The sequence below is a fragment of the Misgurnus anguillicaudatus genome, chromosome 15 (genome assembly GCF_027580225.2).
Source record: "Misgurnus anguillicaudatus chromosome 15, ASM2758022v2, whole genome shotgun sequence".
Taxonomy (NCBI): Eukaryota; Metazoa; Chordata; class Actinopteri; order Cypriniformes; family Cobitidae; genus Misgurnus; species Misgurnus anguillicaudatus.
This window is the reverse complement of record NC_073351.2, coordinates 11332277-11352751: the sequence shown is the minus strand read 5'-3', so window position 1 is coordinate 11352751 and position 20475 is coordinate 11332277. Positions and strand designations below refer to the sequence as shown.

At 39.7% G+C, this 20475-nt stretch overlaps 2 protein-coding genes across 3 annotated transcripts in view; both read right to left on the bottom strand.

The window, feature by feature from the left end:
- Positions 1-303: 303 nt before the first annotated feature.
- Positions 304-13183, bottom strand: rnpepl1 (arginyl aminopeptidase like 1). Of its 2 annotated transcripts, XM_055174490.2 has the most exons (11): positions 12172-13163; positions 10368-10508; positions 9870-10021; positions 8183-8299; positions 7597-7832; positions 7289-7402; positions 6918-7030; positions 5502-5610; positions 5150-5374; positions 4922-5064; positions 304-1801 (listed from the first exon to the last, which is right to left on the bottom strand). In XM_055174490.2, exons 1-11 carry the CDS (start codon positions 12631-12633, stop codon positions 1535-1537), a joined length of 2079 nt encoding a protein of 692 aa, XP_055030465.1. In that variant the 5' UTR covers positions 12634-13163; the 3' UTR covers positions 304-1534. The 2 variants fall into 2 exon arrangements, with proteins under 2 accessions (XP_055030465.1, XP_055030466.1); XM_055174491.2 differs by lacking the exon at positions 304-1801 and having other exon boundaries at positions 4958-5081; positions 12172-13183.
- A 4508-nt stretch (positions 13184-17691) lies between these two features.
- The window catches only part of abcc5 (ATP-binding cassette, sub-family C (CFTR/MRP), member 5), a 34904-nt gene continuing 32120 nt past the window's right edge, over positions 17692-20475 (bottom strand). Inside the window, exons 28-29 of the mRNA XM_073853381.1 lie at positions 19004-19168; positions 17692-18844 (exon numbers count right to left, since the gene is read on the bottom strand). Coding sequence (XP_073709482.1) covers positions 18743-18844; positions 19004-19168 — 267 coding nt within the window. The 3' untranslated portion in view covers positions 17692-18742. The remainder of the gene's footprint in view (positions 18845-19003; positions 19169-20475) is intronic.

Sequence of the window (20475 nt, the reverse complement as noted above, 5' to 3'; positions counted from 1 at the left end):
TTTATAATTGGATCTTTAATTAGCATATTCCAGCATAAAGGTCTACAGGTACATGCTGGACACAAATATAAGTGATAAATAAACTGTCCTTCACTACTCCAAATTTTCATAAACTTTCTGCCAACCAGATGTGCAAATAAAAAACTAGTATTCTACAACATTACAACAAAATGGCTGGACACTAAATACACAAATATACCAACAAGACAAAACAACATGGTGACATTTATGTCAAGGGCATGAAAAATAATCTCATCGTACACAGGATTAGTGACAGATTAAATTAAAGTAGACAATGTTGGATCAGGGTGAAAAACTTTTATTGTTGGTCGCACTGCATGTAGACCTTTAATCCCCAAAGCTCTAGGTTAACACATTTAACTTGGTGATCAGTGTCAGTCATATGAGTGTCTTTCTATATTAACGTATATGAACTAAAGTTAAAATGTGAAATCCAAGGTAAGACCCTCGGAAACAACACACAAAGTGCACACATGTTATTTATTACCTGAAAAATCTCACCAGTCTTCCACCGTGTTTGTGATTAAGGCCACTTATGACGATCATGGACCCACCCACCCTGAATGTCCACCCTATTCAACTGCATATTCACAAACTTCACTCGTTATCCTCAACCACAGCTAATTTAAGGGAACTTCAACTAAGAACGAAACTAAAAAGGAGTGAAAGGGACACATTTTCTTAAAAATAATAATTCTCACCCAGTCTCTCAGTTCCTGAAAATAACTAATATGTTGTACATTTTCTAAGGCAATGATCAGCAATGTTGCAAATAACATAAATACAGGCTGTTCATTTGGACAGCGGCGTTGAAAGGCACTAACACAGCTCCACCTCTTGTGTCTTGATTTACCTGAGACTCAATGCTGAGAGGTTAGCACCAGGAAGGAGAGACTTGACCAGTTATAAGGAATCAAACAATAAAGAAATGATCCATGTCAAAAAAGTAATCAGGCAGTGAGTATTCAAGAAGACTCAAACACTGTCCAGGAAGAGGTTTCACAATGGATTGGTCCTCTACAAAACAAAGCTAAAAGTCTGTGCAATGTTGTCTACATGATTCCTCATTTGAACCGGGGATAAGCAATAGATGCAACTCAAATTAGCTGTGCATAGTCCAGAGAAACATATGCAAAACACCCACATAAATAAACACAGACATACACACATTCACACGCACACACAAAGATAATGGCTAACAGATGGCCGGCAGTATTCCTTGATACTGACATACCCATCCGTGTGTGCGCACACACAAACACTTGGGTAACGGTGTAATAACCCTCACGAACGACGTACGTGACATCTGTCCTCCGCTTTGTCCCACAGCCCTGAGCAGCTTAATGTTTAGCTTATGAAAATCAGTGTTTCCATTAAAAAAAAAAAAAACATCCCAGTGTTGGAGAGCATGTGAGAGTGCTGGCTACCCATGATGCATTGCTATGGTGCTAAGTCTCAGCCAAATTCAAGTCCTGCGCAGTTCTTCACAGAAGCGCCGCTTACTGGTTTGAACTTAAGCAGACACGTTGACGTCTCGCAGGGCGATGGTCCCGTTGGCGGATGGGTCTGTGGGTGATGAAGGGACGGAGGGTGGAGATGAGAGTAAAGATGGGGCTGTGCTGTTGTTGAGGGCGCTACTTTGGAACATCATCTGCTGAAGAGTCCGACGAAGATTAGGGTGAAGACGGCCCTGAGTTTGATAAAACACCTCCAGGGCAAAACACTTCATTACTCCTCCGCACAAATCCTCATAAAGGGGCACGGTGTACATTCGAGAGGTCTAGAGAGCAGAGAGAAAAAGACGGCGAAAACAGAATTAAAGTTGTATGTAGTCGAAATTTCCAGTGAAAGCAGTAACGAACACGAACCTTTCATGTAATACATATTTATGATTAATATTCATAGTAAATATAACTAACCTACTTTAATATAAAATTTGACTTCACAGGTCACAGACTTATTGGATCTTAAAACACATTCAAACATAGCTTATCTCTTAAAAATATAAAGTTGCAACCAGGGATGCGGCAAATCTGCCAATACAAAATTTCTGTGCTGATACCGATACTTGATTACATAGAATCTCCCGATATCGATAGTTTTGCTTTTACCTCCTTGTTTCAAATTATTATGAAATCCTAAAAGTGTAGAGCGTACATGATGATTGTACATGATAAGTCCTGATTATTGGCTGTTTTTAAACAATCAGCCCATGTCAGATAGTAGGGAAAAATGCTTTTATCTGCCGAAACCGATTATAGGTCAATATATCGGTGCATCCCTAGTTGCAAAATTTTGGGAATTTTGAAAACTTTCATGGAAACATATCGGAATCGTGTCACTCTGATGAATATAAGTCATATGTCGGGGAAGCTAATGTTTGATACAGTTTGTATAAATTACAAAAATAGTTTTCTTTAATTCCTTAAATTTCTGACTTGGAACATGTCAAAAATTCCCAAGCTTTGCAAACCTAGTTTCCTTTAATTCCATAAATTTCCGAATTGGAATATTACCAAAATTCCCAAGCTTTGTAAACCTAATTTCCTTTAATCCCTTAAATTTACAAATTGGAATTTTCCAAAATTCCAAAGCTTTGCAAACCTTGTTTCCTTTAATTCCATAAATTTCCGAATTGGAATATTACCAAAATTCCCAAGCTTTGCAAACCTAGTTTCCTTTAATTCCTTAAATTTCTGACTTGGAATATTTCCAGAATTCCCAAGCTTTCCAAACCTAGTTTCCTTTAATTCCTTAAATGTCCGACTAGGAATATTTACAAAATTCCCAAGCTTTGCAAACCTTGTTTCCTTTAATTCTTAAAATTTCTGACTTAGAATATTTCCAAAATTCCAAGCTTTCCAAACCTAGTTTCCTTTAATTCCTTAAATGTCCGACTGGGAACATTTACAAAATTCCCAAGTTTTGCAAACCTTGTTTCCTTTAATTCCTTAAATTTCATACTTGGAATTTTTCCAAAATTCCCAAGCTTTGCAAACCTAGTTTCCTTTAATTCCTTAAATTTACAAATTGGAATATTTCTGAAATTCCAAAGCTTTGCAAACCTTGTTTGCTTTAATTCCTTAAATGTCAGACTAGGAATATTTACAAAATTCCCAAGCTTTGCAAACCTAGTTTCCTTTAATTCCTTAAATGTCCGACTAGGAATATTTACAAAATTCCCAAGCTTTCCAAACCTAGTTTCCTTTAATTCCTTAAATGTTCGACTAGGAATATTTACCAAATTCCCAAGCTTTGCAAACCTTGTTTCCTTTAATTCTTAAAATTTCTGACTTAGAATATTTCCAAAATTCCAAGCTTTCCAAACCTAGTTTCCTTTAATTCCTTAAATGTCCGACTAGGAATATTTACAAAATTCCCAAGTTTTGCAAACCTTGTTTCCTTTAATTCTTTAAATTTCTGACTTGGAATATTTACAAAATTCCCAAGTTTTGCAAACCTAGTTTCCTTTAATTCCTTAAATTTACAAATTGGAATATTTCCGAAATTCCAAAGCTTTGCAAACCTTGTTTCCTTTAATTCCTTAAATTTCTGACTTGGAATATTTCCAAAATTCCCAAGCTTTCAAACCTAGTTTCCTTTAATTCCTTAAATGTCCGACTAGGAATATTTACAAAATTCCCAAGCTTTCCAAACCTAGTTTCCTTTAATTCCTTAAATGTTCGACTAGGAATATTTACCAAATTCCCAAGCTTTGCAAACCTTGTTTCCTTTAATTCTTTAAATTTCTGACTTGGAATATTTCCAAAATTCCAAGCTTTCCAAACATAGTTTCCTTTAATTCCTTAAATGTCCGACTACGAATATTTACAAAATTCCCAAGTTTTGCAAACCTTATTTCCTTTAATTCCTTAAATTTCTGACTTGGAATATTTCCAAAATTCCCAGCTTTGCAAACCTAATTTCTTTTAATTCCTTAAATTTACGAATTGGAATATTTCTGAAATTCCAAAGCTTTGCAAACCTAGTTGCAACTATGTGTTTATAACTTATTGAAACATTGTTTATATGCATTGTGATTTAAGCCCGGGATACATCACACGATTTTTGGCTGTCCCAGATTACCATCGAGAAACATTTGCAATTCCTGTGATCGTGGCTCTTAATCTGTGGTCCTATCTCATACAGTGAGAGATGTTCAAAGACGTCTGTTTTTCAGATCTGGCGTCCAAAGATAGCCTACGATAGTTTTCTGACAGTGTCAGCATGATAAACCACAATCCGTTTGCTGCTACGCTCAGTATTTGTTTACCACTAGCGCATGCTGATGACACTGCGGTAATGTGTGTGGAAGCCTCCGATTCAATAAATCATCATCGTATAATCTACATGCTTGTCGTACCCAAGTTTAAATGATCCATGTTGTACCGTGTGATAAGGTAATTAATTTATAGGAGTGCAAAAATCCTGCAGTGTATCCCGGGATTAACTCACCAATCTCTGTAGTCAGCCATTCATGGCTCTGTTCATTTTCTATACTTCAATCCAGTTAATCAATACAGCGTGCCTTTTATGAAGTGAAAGAAGAAACCAGCCAAACTAGTTGTGATTGAATGTACAGTATCTTTTTATAGCTTGGCAAGGAGATGTGACATCATAAGAAGTTAATAGTTAAAGACTAGTTAGGAGTATTTCTTAAATACACTTGATTGTGGAATTAAAAATGTTTTCCTGAGGGACAAAAATAACTAAGAAAAAATAAATCACCAAAGCAAATTTTCATAAATCATCCCCATTAACTCAAACATTTCATTGTGTTTGTGCCATCTAAATGCATTTAGGCTATAAATAAAACCGACATTCCATACAAAGCACTTCTGGATATACTATCAGTTACAGCACAAAAGGCACTTTATTCATAACAGCTTATTCAACTCACGTGTTTATGCAAGAAGCTGCGAACCCGTGGCAGATCAGGATAAAAGCTGTTACGCACCACAATCTGCAGCCATCGAATCTGGACTTCAGCGTTCATGCCGTCCAACAAGGCAGAGTAGCAGCTTGACAAAAGACTCATCACCTCTAAAAGGTCAGTCATACTTTACATTACAAATAATGCAAAATCATTCACAAAAACCTGTCAAGCAAAAAACAACACTCTCAATACCCTGAGGCAGAGGTGAGCGGTCTAGAAGTCGGTCCAGGAAAAGAACCGTCTGGAAGGTGGTCCACGAGGAGAGGTCAAACGTTGTGATGGCCTGGGGGTCAGGGGTATCTGTGCCCCAGAGGTCACACAGGTGCTGGACAGGGTCTGTTAGAGCCTGACCGGCTGAAAGATCTGGTTCACATAATGGAGGACCGCAGTCGTTCAGCCATCGCTCAAATTCTAGTCCTGAACAAGAGAGGAGGCAAAAAGACATTCGTGTTTATTTGGACACAGCCCTAATGGAGCGGTGAGTAAGTATAAGTGTCTGAGTAAGTTAACCTGTGTGGGCACTGGTAAGTCACTGGTAACTCACCTTCTCGCTGAGCGACACAGCTTTCCTTCAGCTCTGGGAAGAAGCCAAGAAAGAAGTCCAGCAGATCCTTAGCGACTACACTGCTGAACCTGAACTTCTCTATGTAGGCCTAAACAATAAAGTTTGGAAGGATTCAGAAAAATATAGACGTGTCGTATGCCTCTTACATTGAAGACATGAATGACCAGCCATACATAATACTGTGCAAAAGTTTTAAAATTTGGTATTCATTACTTAAAGTGGAGCTAGTGACTGCAAAGCTTAAAGGGAAACTTCACTTCTTTTTTTAAATATGCTCATTTTCCAGCTCCCCTAGAGTTAAATATTTGATTTTTACTGTTTTGGAATTCATTCAGCTGATCTCCGGGTCTAACGGTACAACTTTTAGCATAGCTTAGCATAATACATTGAATCTGATTAGACCATTAGCATCGTGCTAAAAAAATAACCAAAGATTTTCAATATTTTTCCTATTTAAAACTTGACTCTTCTGTAGCTACATCGTAGACCGACGGAAAATTAAAAGTTGCAATTTTCTAGGCAGATATGGCTAGGACTATACTCTCAATCTGGCGTAATAATAAAGGATTTGCTGCAGTAACATGGCTGCAGTAGGCGTAGTGATATTACGCACTGCCCGAAAATAGTCCCCTTGGTTACTTTCAATAGCAGGGGACCATTTAGGCCAGTGTTTCCCAATCCTGGTCCTCCGGGCACCCCCTCCCAGAAAGTTTTCGATGTCTCCTTATTTAAAACACCTGATTCGACTCATCAGCCTCCTTCTAAAATGGTAAACATGTGTCCCTAACAAGCTGATGAGTTAAATCAGGTGTGTTAAATAAGGAGACATCTAAAACTTTCTGGGAGGGGGTGCCTGAGGACCAGGGTTGGGAAACACTGATTTAGGCCCTGCTTAATATCATTGCACCTGCTGCAGCCATGTTACGGCAGCAAAGTCCTTGATTATTACGCCAGAATGAGAGTATAGTTCTTAGACACATCTGCATAGAAAATCACAACTATTAATTTTCCGTTGGTCTAAGTAGACAATGCAACCAAAGAAGAGCCAAGCCTTAAATAGGAAAAACGTCGAATTTTTTTAGCGCAATGCCAATGGTCCAACCAGATCCAATGGACCATGCCAAGCCATGCCAAAAATGGTAACACCAGACCCCGAGATCAGCTGAATGGATTCCAAAACAGTAAAACTCAAATGTTTACCTCTAGGGGAGCTAGAAAATTAGCACACTTTCAAAAAAAGTGTCCCCTTAAGTGTACTGCACCCTAGTACAGAGCGCTCACACTAGCCAATCAAACCATACTTTGGGGGTAAAACGTATACTGGTATGGTTCAATCCGCATGTGAGCACATCCAAAGACTTTTGCACAATACTATATGTCATGAACGCTTCTCACCCTAAGGAAAGTGTCAAATCTCTTGATGTCACCGCACAGCTGTGAAAGGTACGAAACGAAGCAGAAGCCTTTCTCATATGTAAACAAATTCATCAGACTGCTGGGGTTTACACCTGTGAAGAAAGAGAAATAAGACCGATAACATGACACGGTGATCTAATGCTTCATGGGTCTGACACTTCACAAGGGCATTACAAATACTTGAGCACATTTTTCCAGCTGAACTAAAGACTTTTGCTTCTGTTTTTCAGAAATCCGAGCAATGGGGAATTTTTGAAGATTTTACCACAAACCTATTTTAGGTGTATGGAAAAGCACCATGTGGCTCTACCAGACTCAAAACAGGTTAATAATGGTTTAAAAAGTCATACCTGGCTCAAATTTGGCCTGCAGTTTACTGACAGGATTGTTATCTCCAAGAATACGCATCTGTCTGTGAAGAGCATCTAGACGAAAGACTGTCTCAAGACAAGTAAAGGCTTCTCCTGTATCAGACAAGAGAAGAAAGAAATGTAAGGAGACTATCGTGAGATATGGACGAACATTTGCACATTGAAGGTTTGCATTTGATATGGCATAACACTATATTGAATATGAAGATATGTGTAGAAAATGCAAACGTAAGCACGTGAGCCTATGCAGCAGTAAACTACTTATGAAAAGTTTGAGGATTATATACCGTAAGCCTCGGTCGTAATGCGTCTCTGAGCGTAAGTGGCCAGACCCTCACTGAGCCACATCTCTTCCCATGTGGCATTGGTGACGGAATTACCAAACCATCCGTGAGCAATCTCATGGATGACATCGATCAGCAGAAATTCCTGACTCTCCAGTATGGAGGAAATGATGAAGGTCAGACAGGGATTTTCCATGGCAACTATAGGGAATGACGGAGGAAGGAACACAATGTCATACCTGTACAGAGAGAGAGAGAGAGAGGGGATAATAATTGAGTATCGCAAAAATAATGACTGCTATTCAAATAAATGGGTGAGTTAATTAACAGTATCTGGCAAATTCAATCTATTTTTGAAATGCATATATGACCCTACCTGTGAAAGCCCAGCTAAAGTCATTTTTTTGTGATTTACAGTTTTCTACATAAAATCATCCTACATATTGTACAAAATATAACCTTAATAATGACTGAGTAAGGCCATGTCAATGATTGATACCAAACTGTGATGGTCCTAATCTCATTATTAGATAATAAGACTTTAGTCTGGATTTCACAGACAGGGTCACATATTATACATTGAACTGACCTTCCCCATACATACGGCCCGAAGAGCCCCTCTGCCACATTAAGCCAGCGCTCCACACTGCCACCCAACTTACTAACCGCACATGTCAAGATGCAGGGCTCTGCCCATACACGACTCCTAAAAAAGCAAAGAATAAAAATACGAACCCATGAAACAATGCATCCTTTTCACAGGAGCCGACTGCTGACAGATATTCTGGAAAATGTCTGCTCTACATCACCGGATTGTCATCATTGTTAGGTAATATTATGTTTGCATGCACATATTATGCAAAATTCACTTTTACAAAATGTTTGGACATAAATGTGTGTTGGCAGTGTGTGAACACAACAACCCTACAATGAAAAAAAAACCACCCACTCCTTTTTAACCCCTATTAAACCAAAGCAGTCTCATTAGACATGCTGTTTTGATACTCTTGTTAATGTGATGTCACACAAACAAAGCCCCACCCACGACCACTGACTGACTGGCTAATTTTACCCAAAAGCTTTTCTGAATGTGTTTGTTAGCACGTTGTAGCGCTAATGCGGCTAAAGATACTATTGATACATTCCAGGCACACCTGAGACTTATATTACATCTTGTACAAATATGTGCCCTTTAACTCTTTCCCCGCCATTGACGAGTTATCTTGTCAATTAAGAGAAAACGCTTCCCTGCCAATGGCGAGAATTTCCAGCTTTCTGCAATACCGCTTTTATCCACCAGGTTTCCACAACTTATACAACCCGGAAGTAAGAACTCCGTGTATGTTTTAAAAATTGCTCTGCATCTGATCTCTATCAAAAGTCCTTCACAAAAATGCAATTATCTCAGCTTTTTGCTAAAAATTTTGTGTTTTTGAAGAAACCTCCCCATATTTGAGAGGTGATAAAAAGAGAACTAATGAAGGTAGGATGAAATGTTTTTTTTTTTTTTGTTTAAAAGCAGAAGGTCTGTTTGATATATTGTATGTTTAGATATTTAAAGAAGAACATTTTCTGGAAGGCATTAAACTTGAAAATCAAGAAAATCATGAAAAATGCTGCCGCTGGCTGGTAACTTTTTTTAAATGCTGGCGGGGAAAGAGTTAATACACATTCCAGTAAAGTTTCTTTCTTATCCCCGCGTAACAGCTTCATTGAGTAGCTTCTGGTATCTTTATTACTCCAGTTCTCAGACAGTTATCTTTTATTTGTGTATTTGTAAACAATCTCATTCATACCCATCATAGTTATCTCTCAAAGTCAAATATCACGTGATAACTAGCTCATGGTTACAACATGGCATCGGCTTTGGGTTTGTTCACATTCCAGCATTAACCTCAACAATGTTACTATGCCCTGATGCCAAATTTCAAGCACTTCAGCTCACATTCACGCAAATGGTTTTAGATGGGATAACTTGTGGGAAAATCACCTGAATCCAAGTCTAATGCAAATATACATTCAAAACAACAAACCTGATAAGTTTATAACAGAGGAAATTTTCAGGCTGGTTAGGCCGAGTCTGATCTAGACGGTAGACAAGCTTAGAGATGCTGTTCGTAAAGAGCTGGTTGAAACATGTTAACCAAGGTGATCTGGCGAATTTGTGATGCAGCGGGTTATTGCTTGTAAAGCTGGTAGAGAGTGACTAACATAACCTATGGGTCACAAGTGCTATGCTTTATTATAGCAAGGATTTAGTCCCCGTCCAAACTCACCTGGGCCCGATGTCTGCATGCTGTAGATCTCCTGCCACCAGCGCAACCAAGTAAGCCGGGACAGGATATTCCATAGAGAACTGGAAAACCCTGTCCTGTTTGGAGTACGCACTTCTTGAAGCACTCATCAACACTGTGACACCCTCTGGTACCTGTGATGTCACAGATTGAAAACACAGATATTCAAGGTATAGTGGTTTTAACCCAGGTTTAAATTTATTTGTTCTGCTAAACACAAAGGAGGATATTTTGAACAGTGTTTGTAACCAAACCGTTTTGGAGCACCATTGACTTCCATAGTATTTGCTTTTCCTACTATGGAAGTCATTGGTGCTCCTGCTTTCCAAAATTATCTTCCTTTGTGTTCAGCAGAACAAAGACATTTTTGAAGGTTGTGAAGTACTTCAATTTTCTTTTTTGAGTGAACTATCCCTTTAAAAAGGAGGTCACTATTATTGATTTTCCTAATTGGTGAATGTGAGCAGCTTGTTGACTGACCCTGACAGTGGCAGAGTAGGTGCTTTTGACAGCCGGCGTGTCAAAGCAAGGAAAAAACGACCGATTGCAGACGGAGTGACCCTGGGTGAAGACCAACGGACGAGTCTGTCCGCACGTCAGCTCTGCATCCAGCCACCAGATCTGATAGATGAAAACAGAGGAGAATAATGAGAAGCTAGTTGCGAGAGTCACAAAAACTAAACTTGCAAATTCTCAAAGACAGCTTGACAAAGCAATTCAAATTCACTGTCACTTGTAATTCAACTTTTATGGTCATTAGCTCTGTGGTGCTTTCATTTATTGAATCACTGCAGTGAATCCACTTGAAGGTAAAATATTGATGAAGTTAAAGCATCGTAGAAACCACATGTAATTAATCAGCAGCTATTTTAGGGTGTTGGGTCACTAAAATTTCACTTTGTTGTGACAACACAACACGAAGAACATAATACACATAATAGAATCTATATTCTTGTTAATACTTGTTTTTTGTAATCAATATGTATTAAAACATGTTTAACATATGCCTTCTAGCAATAACGCCTGATGTCATAATCATGACGTGGATGACTCTATCTGCTTAAGGCGATATGTCACTGCACTGAGGTCAGTCTTATCAGTATAGCTCAGACTTTATACAGCCCCTGTTCTCTATCCATGCACACTTGCAATAACACCACAAGCATAGTACAGTCCCATTTCCCAAAGGACTCTTTAACCTGGCAAAATAAAGCCTTGATGTAGAAAGTGACATAGTTGATTATCATCATTAAAGGAATAGTTCATCCCAAAATGAGAATTAGCCTATTTTTATACTCATCCTAGGTGTATATGACTTTCTCCTTTATAGTCAAAAACAGTCTGAGTTATATTCAATAATAATCTGTCTCTTCTCAGCTTTAATGGCATTGGATGGTGCTCATCCATACATCAAAAACTAATCCATACAGTTAATAAATGTCTTCTGAGGTAAAGTGATGGGTTTTTCTAACGTTGGTTCAAAGGGCTGCCTTTCACCTGACCTCAACTTTCTTATGAACGTGCGTACGCCCACGTTTATAAAGTTTGAAACATAAATGTTTCCTTATGAAAGATTCCCCTTTGATGGATGGGTGTGCTTTTTGGAGCTTTTAAAATGGGGCACCATTCAGTGCAGTTATAAAACTGAGAACATTATATTATTTAATATATCTTTGACTGTGTTTGGCAGAAAAAAAAGAAAGTCATACACGCCTATAGAATGCCTATAGGGTGCGTAAAAATTGTCTAATTTTCATTTTGGGGTGAACTACTCCTTTAAGATTTTACTGATAAACTATGTTTAGTGCATAAAAATTGGTAATTTCAACTCGTGGTTGAGTAAAACGTGGACAAAAACAACCACTGGGTTTAAATTAACCTACTGTAGTGAACAATGTTTGTAAGTGACCCAACCCAGCAATTTTTTTTTCGATCAATTTCTCTTAATCAGGGGTCCAGCGCCCACTAGGGTGCCTACACATAACTTAAATTACATCATGTAAAATAAAACAAACACTGAAATAAGGTAAAACTAAAAATCAAGAAATGCCTTGGTTACTGGTTATTTTTAAAGAAAAAATATATTTTTAGTTATGCAAAGCACTATTATAATTTATTAAGTGGAAATTGTGAGTGTTGTGGGGGTTAAATATTGTTGTGGGCATCAAAAATGTTGATATCCAATAACATCCCATCTCTGAGTTCAATAACCTCTTGTACAACAAAGTTATTATTAGCGTATGTAATGGTTGTTGTTAGTCAGCTGACAGCGCGATGACCTTACCGCAGGGCCGTCTGTTGTAGTGTAGCGGATGGTGACACGGAAAGCCCGGTGTGGCCGGATCACGGCGGCCGGGAGGCTGATGTTCAGTGATGATCCGTAATCGGTGAACGGTTCCACTCGATAGGTGAGTGAGATAAACACATCGGGAGTACCGGACGCGCCGGGCACCTTGCAGTCCACGGAATGAATTAATAATGAAGGATGCGTGTCCAGAATGAGAGACTGAACGCCGGGCTGGACCGGTGTCAGCTCCAGAACCTGCCATCCCGTCATCCGTTTCACGGCGAAGTTTAGATGGAGGTCCAGATGGAAATGCCGGAGTTTAAAGCTATGGAAGTTGGACGCCGACGCGACATCCACCGGGTGACAGTGCGACAAACCCCGGCTACCCTCGCAGGACTTACCGGGCACAGTCAGCACTTTCCGACAGCAGCATAGCGTCGGTCGCTGCAGCTCGGCCATTGTAAAGTTTGACGGATAAACACACGCGATACGGCGGGGACACCGTAAACTTTACAAGCGGCGTAAGCGCGCGGCGATCGTGCTCACGGACGATAAATGAACAGTTTGTTACATTGTTGCTTTAGTCAGAGGAGCGGTCGAGGCTGGACAGATCGGCAAAGCAGGAAACCCAATGCGCTAAATGCCGAAAAACCGACCGGGAGGCAGTACAAACGGGCTTAAAATAACAAAAGTCTACGTAAAATCCATCATAGCCGTAGACACGACCGAGTTCAGCCCTCCGACCTCCATCTAGAGCGGCGTATATATTTATGTTTAATGTATGAATGTCCGCTGTCGATACGGCTCACGGTCCGTAAGGTGACGAAGACGAGTCAAAACTATCGGAACATAAAAAGCATAGTGAAGTCCTGATGAGCAAAAACGATCGGAGTTAAGTGACTCCCTTAGAAAACAGGAAGTAAAAGCAGGGGAGGAAATCACTTCGACAAGGCAAAGTTTTCAAGCTGCGGGGGGCGCTGCTGAGCTCCCTTACCTCATACTGAACCTCACAAACACTCAAACCGGCGAGACAGTTATTATGAGAGTACATGCCAAGACTGTGGTATTTTTAGATAATTTTGCGTGTATGTGCCCTGTCAAATGCGGAGACATTTTGTGTTTGCGTGAAACGTGCGTCTCCGTGCGTGCGCTTATGAGTGTGTGTCCATTTGAGTGTGCGTTTTTGCGCACAGCTAATTTTAAAGAGCACCTATTATCCGATTCACGTTTTTAAATTTCCTTTTGTGTGTAAGTGTGTATTAGTACATTTTAATGATATGCAAAAGGTACAACCCTGCTGAAAAAAACAGCATCAAACCAGCATGGGAATTATGCTGGTCTATGCTGTTTTGATGCTGGTTTAGCTGGTGGTCACCAGCACACCAGCACCAAAACACAACATATGCTGGTCTTGCTGGTATGACCAGCATGGGATGCTGGTACTAGTGCTGGTTTAGCTGGTGCTGATGCTGGTTTGGTGCTGGTTTAGCTTAGCCTGGCTCCGCCCTCCTACGTGCGTCCACTTAATTTTCATTTCGCTTCAGTACTACGTCTGGGACTGCTGTGTAGAGTTTCGTTTTCTCCTGCAAAAATCTGCAGGTCCAATCAGCGAACAGAGGGGGGTGGCTACGATGACATTGAGGTCATGCGTCAGTTTGAGTTGTAGTTCAGTAATGGCAGCGGAGAAAGACGTGAGAAAAGCTATTCGGTCCGTTGTTGCAAAACTGCGAATATACAGAAGTTAAAGCTGGAGCAAGAACAATTTTTGCTAAGTTTTGTTGGTCTGATCATTCGGACTTCTTGTTTCCGACCGGTTTCGGCGCATGATATACGTAACAACCACACGTTAGGGATTGGCTATGGCAGATCCTGAGTGACTCGGGGGAGATCCAATAGTTTTAAACTTCAACAGAGGACCCTCCTTAAAGGAAGTAACGCTTTGCAATGGAGCGTGGCCAGACTCTCTGTACAAATGAAATGAATGTACGAGAGTCTGGTTGGACCAGGCTAGGTTTAGCTGGTGTTCACTAGCAAACCAGCACCAAAACACAACATATGCTGGTCTTGCTGGTATGCTGTTTTTTTTCAGTAGGGAAACCCCAAAGTAAACAATGACGCAGATTATTGTCCCCAATGTAAATCTCTTTTCTTGAACTACAACAAACACGGATTGTAGGCATGTAGACAAGAGCGACATTATCATAATTCCTCCCGCTTGGACTCACAGCCTGTAAGTTAACTCCTGTTAGCAACCGAATCTTTCAAACATGGTTAGGAGCTTCACATTTCTGTCTTGACGTCAGAGGTATTCAGACCAATCACAACATACAGATTAGCTGGCCAATCAGGGACACAAAGCTTTTCGAATCCGTGCGTTTTAGGAAGAAAATGAAATCTGGAGCTACAAAATGTACGGTATGTGGAAAATAATGTGTTTTTTAACTATAAACCACACCGATACATTGTATTATACCAAATGCACAAAATAACATTGTTTTTTAGGAATGAAATAGGTGCTCTTTAAAATCTTAAAAAAAAAATTGAATGTTAACATTTGCAAGGTTTTGAAACACATGCAAATGAAAAACTTTTTATATAAATAGTTAATTATTTATTATGATGCATATTTCAGCGATTATTATAAAGATATTATTATAATTTATGCGTGATTTCTTTTATTATTTATTCATTTAGCTGACACTTTTATCCAAAGCGACTTACATTTGCTATATATGTCAGAGGTTGCACGCCTCTGGAGCAACTAGGGGTTAAGTGTCTTGCTCAGGGACACAATGGTGTGTCACAGTGGATTCGAACCCGGGTCTCTTACACCAAAGGCGTGTGTCTTATCCACTGCACCCCCACCACCACGCCATGTCCCATCCATCATACTAAACCTCAAAAACATTGTCCCATGGCTCACGCGGAACCTCAAAAACATTGTCCCATGCCTTACGCTTACCCTCAAAAACACTGTCCCATGACAGTAGATCAGTGGCACCACTATACTGGTAATGGCAAGATTACCACATAAACAAACAAGTTAACAAGAGAGTTGTGTTTTTCTGCAACCCCAAATCAAAAAAGTTGGGACACTGTAGAAATTGTGAGTAAAAAAGGAGTGAAATAATGTACAAATCTCATAAACTTATATTTTATTCACAGTAGAATATAGATAACATATCAAATGTTGAAAGTGAGACATTTTGAAATGTCATGCCAAATATTGGCTCTTATTAGATTTCATGAGAGATACACATTCCAAAAAAAGTTGGCACAGGTAGCAATAAGAGTCCGGAAAATATAAGGAACAGCCAATGTTTAGGAATAGGAATGTTGTCCCATTCTTGTCTAAATCAGGCTTCTAGTTGCTCCATTGTCTTAGGTCTTCTTTGTCGAATCTTCCTCTTTATGATCAGCTGAATGTTTTCTGTGTCTGACAGATCTGGACTGCAGGCTGGCCATTTCAGTACTCAGATCCTTCTTCTATGCAGCCGTGATGTTGTAACTGATGCAGTATGTGGTCTGGCATTGTCATGTTGGAAAATGCAAGGTCTTCCCTGAAAGAGACGACGTCGTTGTTTTAGAACTTGGATAAACCTTTCAGCATTGATGTTGCCTTTCCAGATGTGTAAGCTGCCCATGCCACACGCACTCATGCAACCCCAAACCATCAGAGATTCAGGTTTCTGAACTGAGCCCGGTTTGTCCTTGTCCTTTTTAGTCCGGATGAAATGGCATCCCAGTTTTCCAAAAAGAACTTCACATTTTGATTCTTTGGACCACAGAACAGTTTTTCACTTTGCCAAAGTCCATTTTAAATGAGCCTTGGCCCAGAGAAAACGCCTGTGCTTCTGGATCATGTTTAGATATGGCTTCTTGTTTGACCTATAAAGTTTTAGCTGGCAACAGCGAATGACACGGTGGACTGTGTTCACTGACAATGTTTTCTGGAAGTATTATGATTTCCATTACAGTAGCATTCTTGTATGTGATGCAGTGCTGTCTTAGGGCCCGAAGATCATGGGCATCCAGTATGGTTTTCCAGCCTTGACCCTTACGCAGAGAGATTGTTCCAGATTCTCTATATCTTTGGATAATATAATGCATCGTAGATGATGATAACTTCAAACTCTTTACAATTTTTCTCTGAGAAACTCAGAAAACTATTTTTCGCCGCAGAATTGGGGGAATTGGTGATTATCTGCCCATCTTGACCTCTGAGAGACGCTGCCACTCTGAGAGGCTCTTTTTATACCCAATCATGTTGCCAATTGACCTAATAAGTTGCAAATTGGTCCTTCAGCTGTTCCTTATATGTACATTTACATTTTCTGGCCTCTTATTGCTACCTGTCCCAACTTTTTTGGAATGTGTAGCTCTCATGAAATCCAAAATGAGCCAAGATTTGGAATGACATTTCAAAATGTCTCACTTTCAGCATTTGATATGTTATCTATATTCTATTGTGAATAAAATAGATGTTTATGAGATTTGTAAATTATTCCATTCCTTTTTTACTCACAATTTCTACAGTGTCCCAACTTTTTTTGATTTGGGGTTGTACATAAAAAGCATGTTTTGGTTAATGATTTACATGGTTAACAATCTGCCTGGAGTACTAAAATGTTTTTTCTTCAGTTATTTGAATAATTGTCGATAAGAGTTGTCTCACCCTTTGGTCTGTGTGGGTCCTTACATTCCAGTATAGTGACGGAGACTATACTTTCAAAAAGCACTGTCCATCGGAAGAGACGTTAAACTGAGGTCCCGACTCTCTGTGGTCGTTAAAAATCCCAAGGATGGTGCCCCGGCATCCTAGCCAAACTTGCCCATTGGCCTACTAATCATCCCTTACTTATACTTATATACATACCCTTTGCATGATTTGTGCATGATTTTTGAAAAACACTTTGGAAAGGGGAGTCGGGCCGAGTACCAAAACAAACTTGTGGCCAATCACTAGTCAGGGGCGTGTCTACTAACCGACATCGTTGCCTGGGTTGCGTATGTGTGAAGCGGGTCTATCAAAAGAAGGTCCAGATTCTATTGGGGTAGGGGCGTGTTTGTTTAGGTGATTTCAAATATCAACATTGGCTTTTAGAGATCATGCACCCCGCCTTTAAAAAAGTATAACACAAATAATAATATCTATTGTATCTAGTGTGGCCATACATGAGTGTAGGGGAATGGAGGTGTCCTCCTGTAAACACGTGATACTGTGGTGGCTTTTCAATCAACACCGGTCCTTTTACAAATGCACTGATGTTTCTTTTGTCATCCTGGACACTGACCTGTCTTTTATTTTGATTGTGCAGAGAGGTTGTAGTGCATAACAGTGATATACAGATAGTGTAGTTTACCCATGAAAATAATACATTTTTCATTTGCCAACCTTGACTATTTGTTTTCATTACATTTACATTACAGTGCATTAACAAGCTATATGTTTTATTTATTCACGTTTCATTACAGTTGATCTCTTCTCAGTATTGCAGAAACACAGACACAGACAGGTTAAACCTAAAATAAATTTATTGAGACTGTGGAGAGTACGCTCTCTCCTCTCATTCCACCCTTTTCACAAGGCAAGTAAGAAATCATGCTAAGGCTATGGAAAATAAATGAAAAAACAAACAGACATTTTGCAGGGTCTCATGAGGAGGACACAAAATCAGATTTCCCTTCATGCAGACCGCAAATGACCATCACAACCTGATCCAGGAGTCCCATCATGTAGCGTGATCTCTTTGTACCAGTGCTGCGACAGACAATGGGACACAAAAACAAAAGGCCCGCTCAAGCGTATCCGGCCCGTTAAGGGCCCAAATAAAAACCAGACCTTCAACCATCCGAGGAACTCCTCGGTGGATGCAAAGTGCCGAAAAAGTGAAATGCATTCACACATAAAACAGACCACATAAGAGGAAATAAACTTGAAACAGTGAAAATAGGTTATAAATATACAAGGCCTCTTAGCTATATAAGACTGAATCCTTGGTGTGCTGAACAAGGATACAGTACAAAAAGCAGCACTGTTTTTCTGAAAAAGTCCCACCTGTTCAGTGCTTGTACAACATCACCTGTGCCAGAGTTCAGGGTTCAAGTCACGAAACAACAGTTACACGTACTGAAGACAGTCAAGTTGTCAAAAATATTAAACGGTAAGGAAAGATGATACATCTGAATGTATATACACGACATACTGTACATACTCGGCAGAATCGCTACAAAAGGACTCTGCGACCACCTTGTAAATTTATATATACTCATATAAACAGAGGTAAATACTCTGTGAAACACCACAGTTCGCATGGATGGAACTACATGAAAACTGTTTCACCCCTCCATCACGTAAATAGCATTACAGCATCAGTGTTTCTTCACCTAAAGCTCACAAGTAGTACATCTTAACAGGCATGCCCCTAATGACAGCCCATGAGTTTCATGGAAATACAATAACCTCCCTCCCAGGTCCCTGCAGGTCTGAAGGAGGGAGTCACATTAAGCAGCAATGACTGGAATATAAATGGAGAATGTTCCCTTCGGTCCTTGGCTAGGACATCCTTTAGCCTCTTACTGAGATTTTGTTCTCCACCGCTGCCAGCATTGCACAGAAGCGAGAGTTTTCGTTGGCCAGAAGCTTGGATGGCTCGTCGAACTCCACCACCTGGGTCACAAAAAAAGGGGAACTTCAGAAAAGGAGACTCCTTCATCAAATATACTTAAAGGAAACATGATCCGCTGTGTGTGTGTTTTAACAACTCATTTATAACAATCAAGCATTCTTTGGCGTAATATACATTTTATTTTATGGAAACAACTGTACCTGGCCCTGATTCAGCACCATAATACGGTCACAGTTCAGTACTGTGTGCACTCTATGTGCAATAGTCAAAGTGGTACAGTCCTGGAACGCGTTACGAATCGTCTCCTGAATCAAGCAATCCGTTTCTGTGTCCATAGCCGCCGTGGCCTCATCCAGGATCAGGATCTGAAAATTGTAAGGAAACAAAGTGGATGACCTGGTCTGTTCTGAATTATCTGCTAATCCTTATTGGCTTTCTCTTTGGTGGACAAGATCAAAGTCAGGCTTACAAAACAACACAGACAGGCAGGATCACCAAAAGTGAAGCAAATATTAGTTACTCGCTCTAGATTACTCGCGGGATTGCTTGTTTAATCGCATCACTCGAGCGAATCAAAACAATGCTTTCTTTCATTTTCTTGTACAACCGGATGTGTCAATAAGCCCTTCGCTGATTGGTTTGTACCACAACGCATTATTTACATTTCGCATGGAAGTTGAAACTTTGTGCGGAAAATGCTGTTCAGGTGAATATTTCACGTTTTCGGCAATCGTGTCACACAGTTTGTCGTTGTTCAGTCGAGAAGAAACCACGTTCTTGAGGAAAACATTCCAGGACTTCTCCCATCCCAATGGACCTTAATGGACACCAACACGCAACAATTTAATCCAGTTTAAAATTGCAGTTTCAACAGAGTTTCAAAGGACTCTATACAATGCACTTTTAAACCACAACTTCTCATCTTCCTCCGGTGGTGTGACGCACCAGCGCGACCCCACACAATACGTCATCACGTCAAGAGGTCACGTATGCGAAACTACGCCCCAGTGTTTACAAGTGTGGTGAAAGAGGACCGTTCCGACGTTGTTGTATGTGGAATGATACTAATTAATGTCTTTGTGTCAGTTTATTGTTTAAAATGGTCCGCAAATGTGCATTTAATATATGTGACACATGACCTTTCGACGTCACCACGCAACTACGTTAGGTCTTGCTGGCGCGCCACAGGACCTGATATAGACGAGAAGTTGTGGTTCAAAAGTGCATATTTTTTATTTTTCTTGTCAGAAATGACAATCGTTTCGCTAGATAAGACCTTTATGCCTCGTTTGGAGTCCTTTGAAACTCAGTTTAAAAAAATGTTAAGTGTTGAGTTAAGTGTTAAGTGTTGGGGTCCATTAAATCCTGGAATGTTTTCCTCAAAAAACATAATTTCTTCTCAACTGAATAAAGAAAGACATCAACATTTTGGATGACATGGTGGTGAGAAAATTATCTGGATTTTTTTTAAGAAAATGGAGTAATCCTTTAAGCGTTCGACCACAATAGGTTTTTAATGGCTGCTATTGAGAAAGCAGTGTGGCTGATATAACACAAATGTAATAAATAAATGCAAGACAAATCCATTAGAGACATGCTTGATTTTTATAAATGTACCCTTTTTAAGAGCTACCTCTTTGCGTCTCTAAACAGCGCTGTTATTGCATAGGAA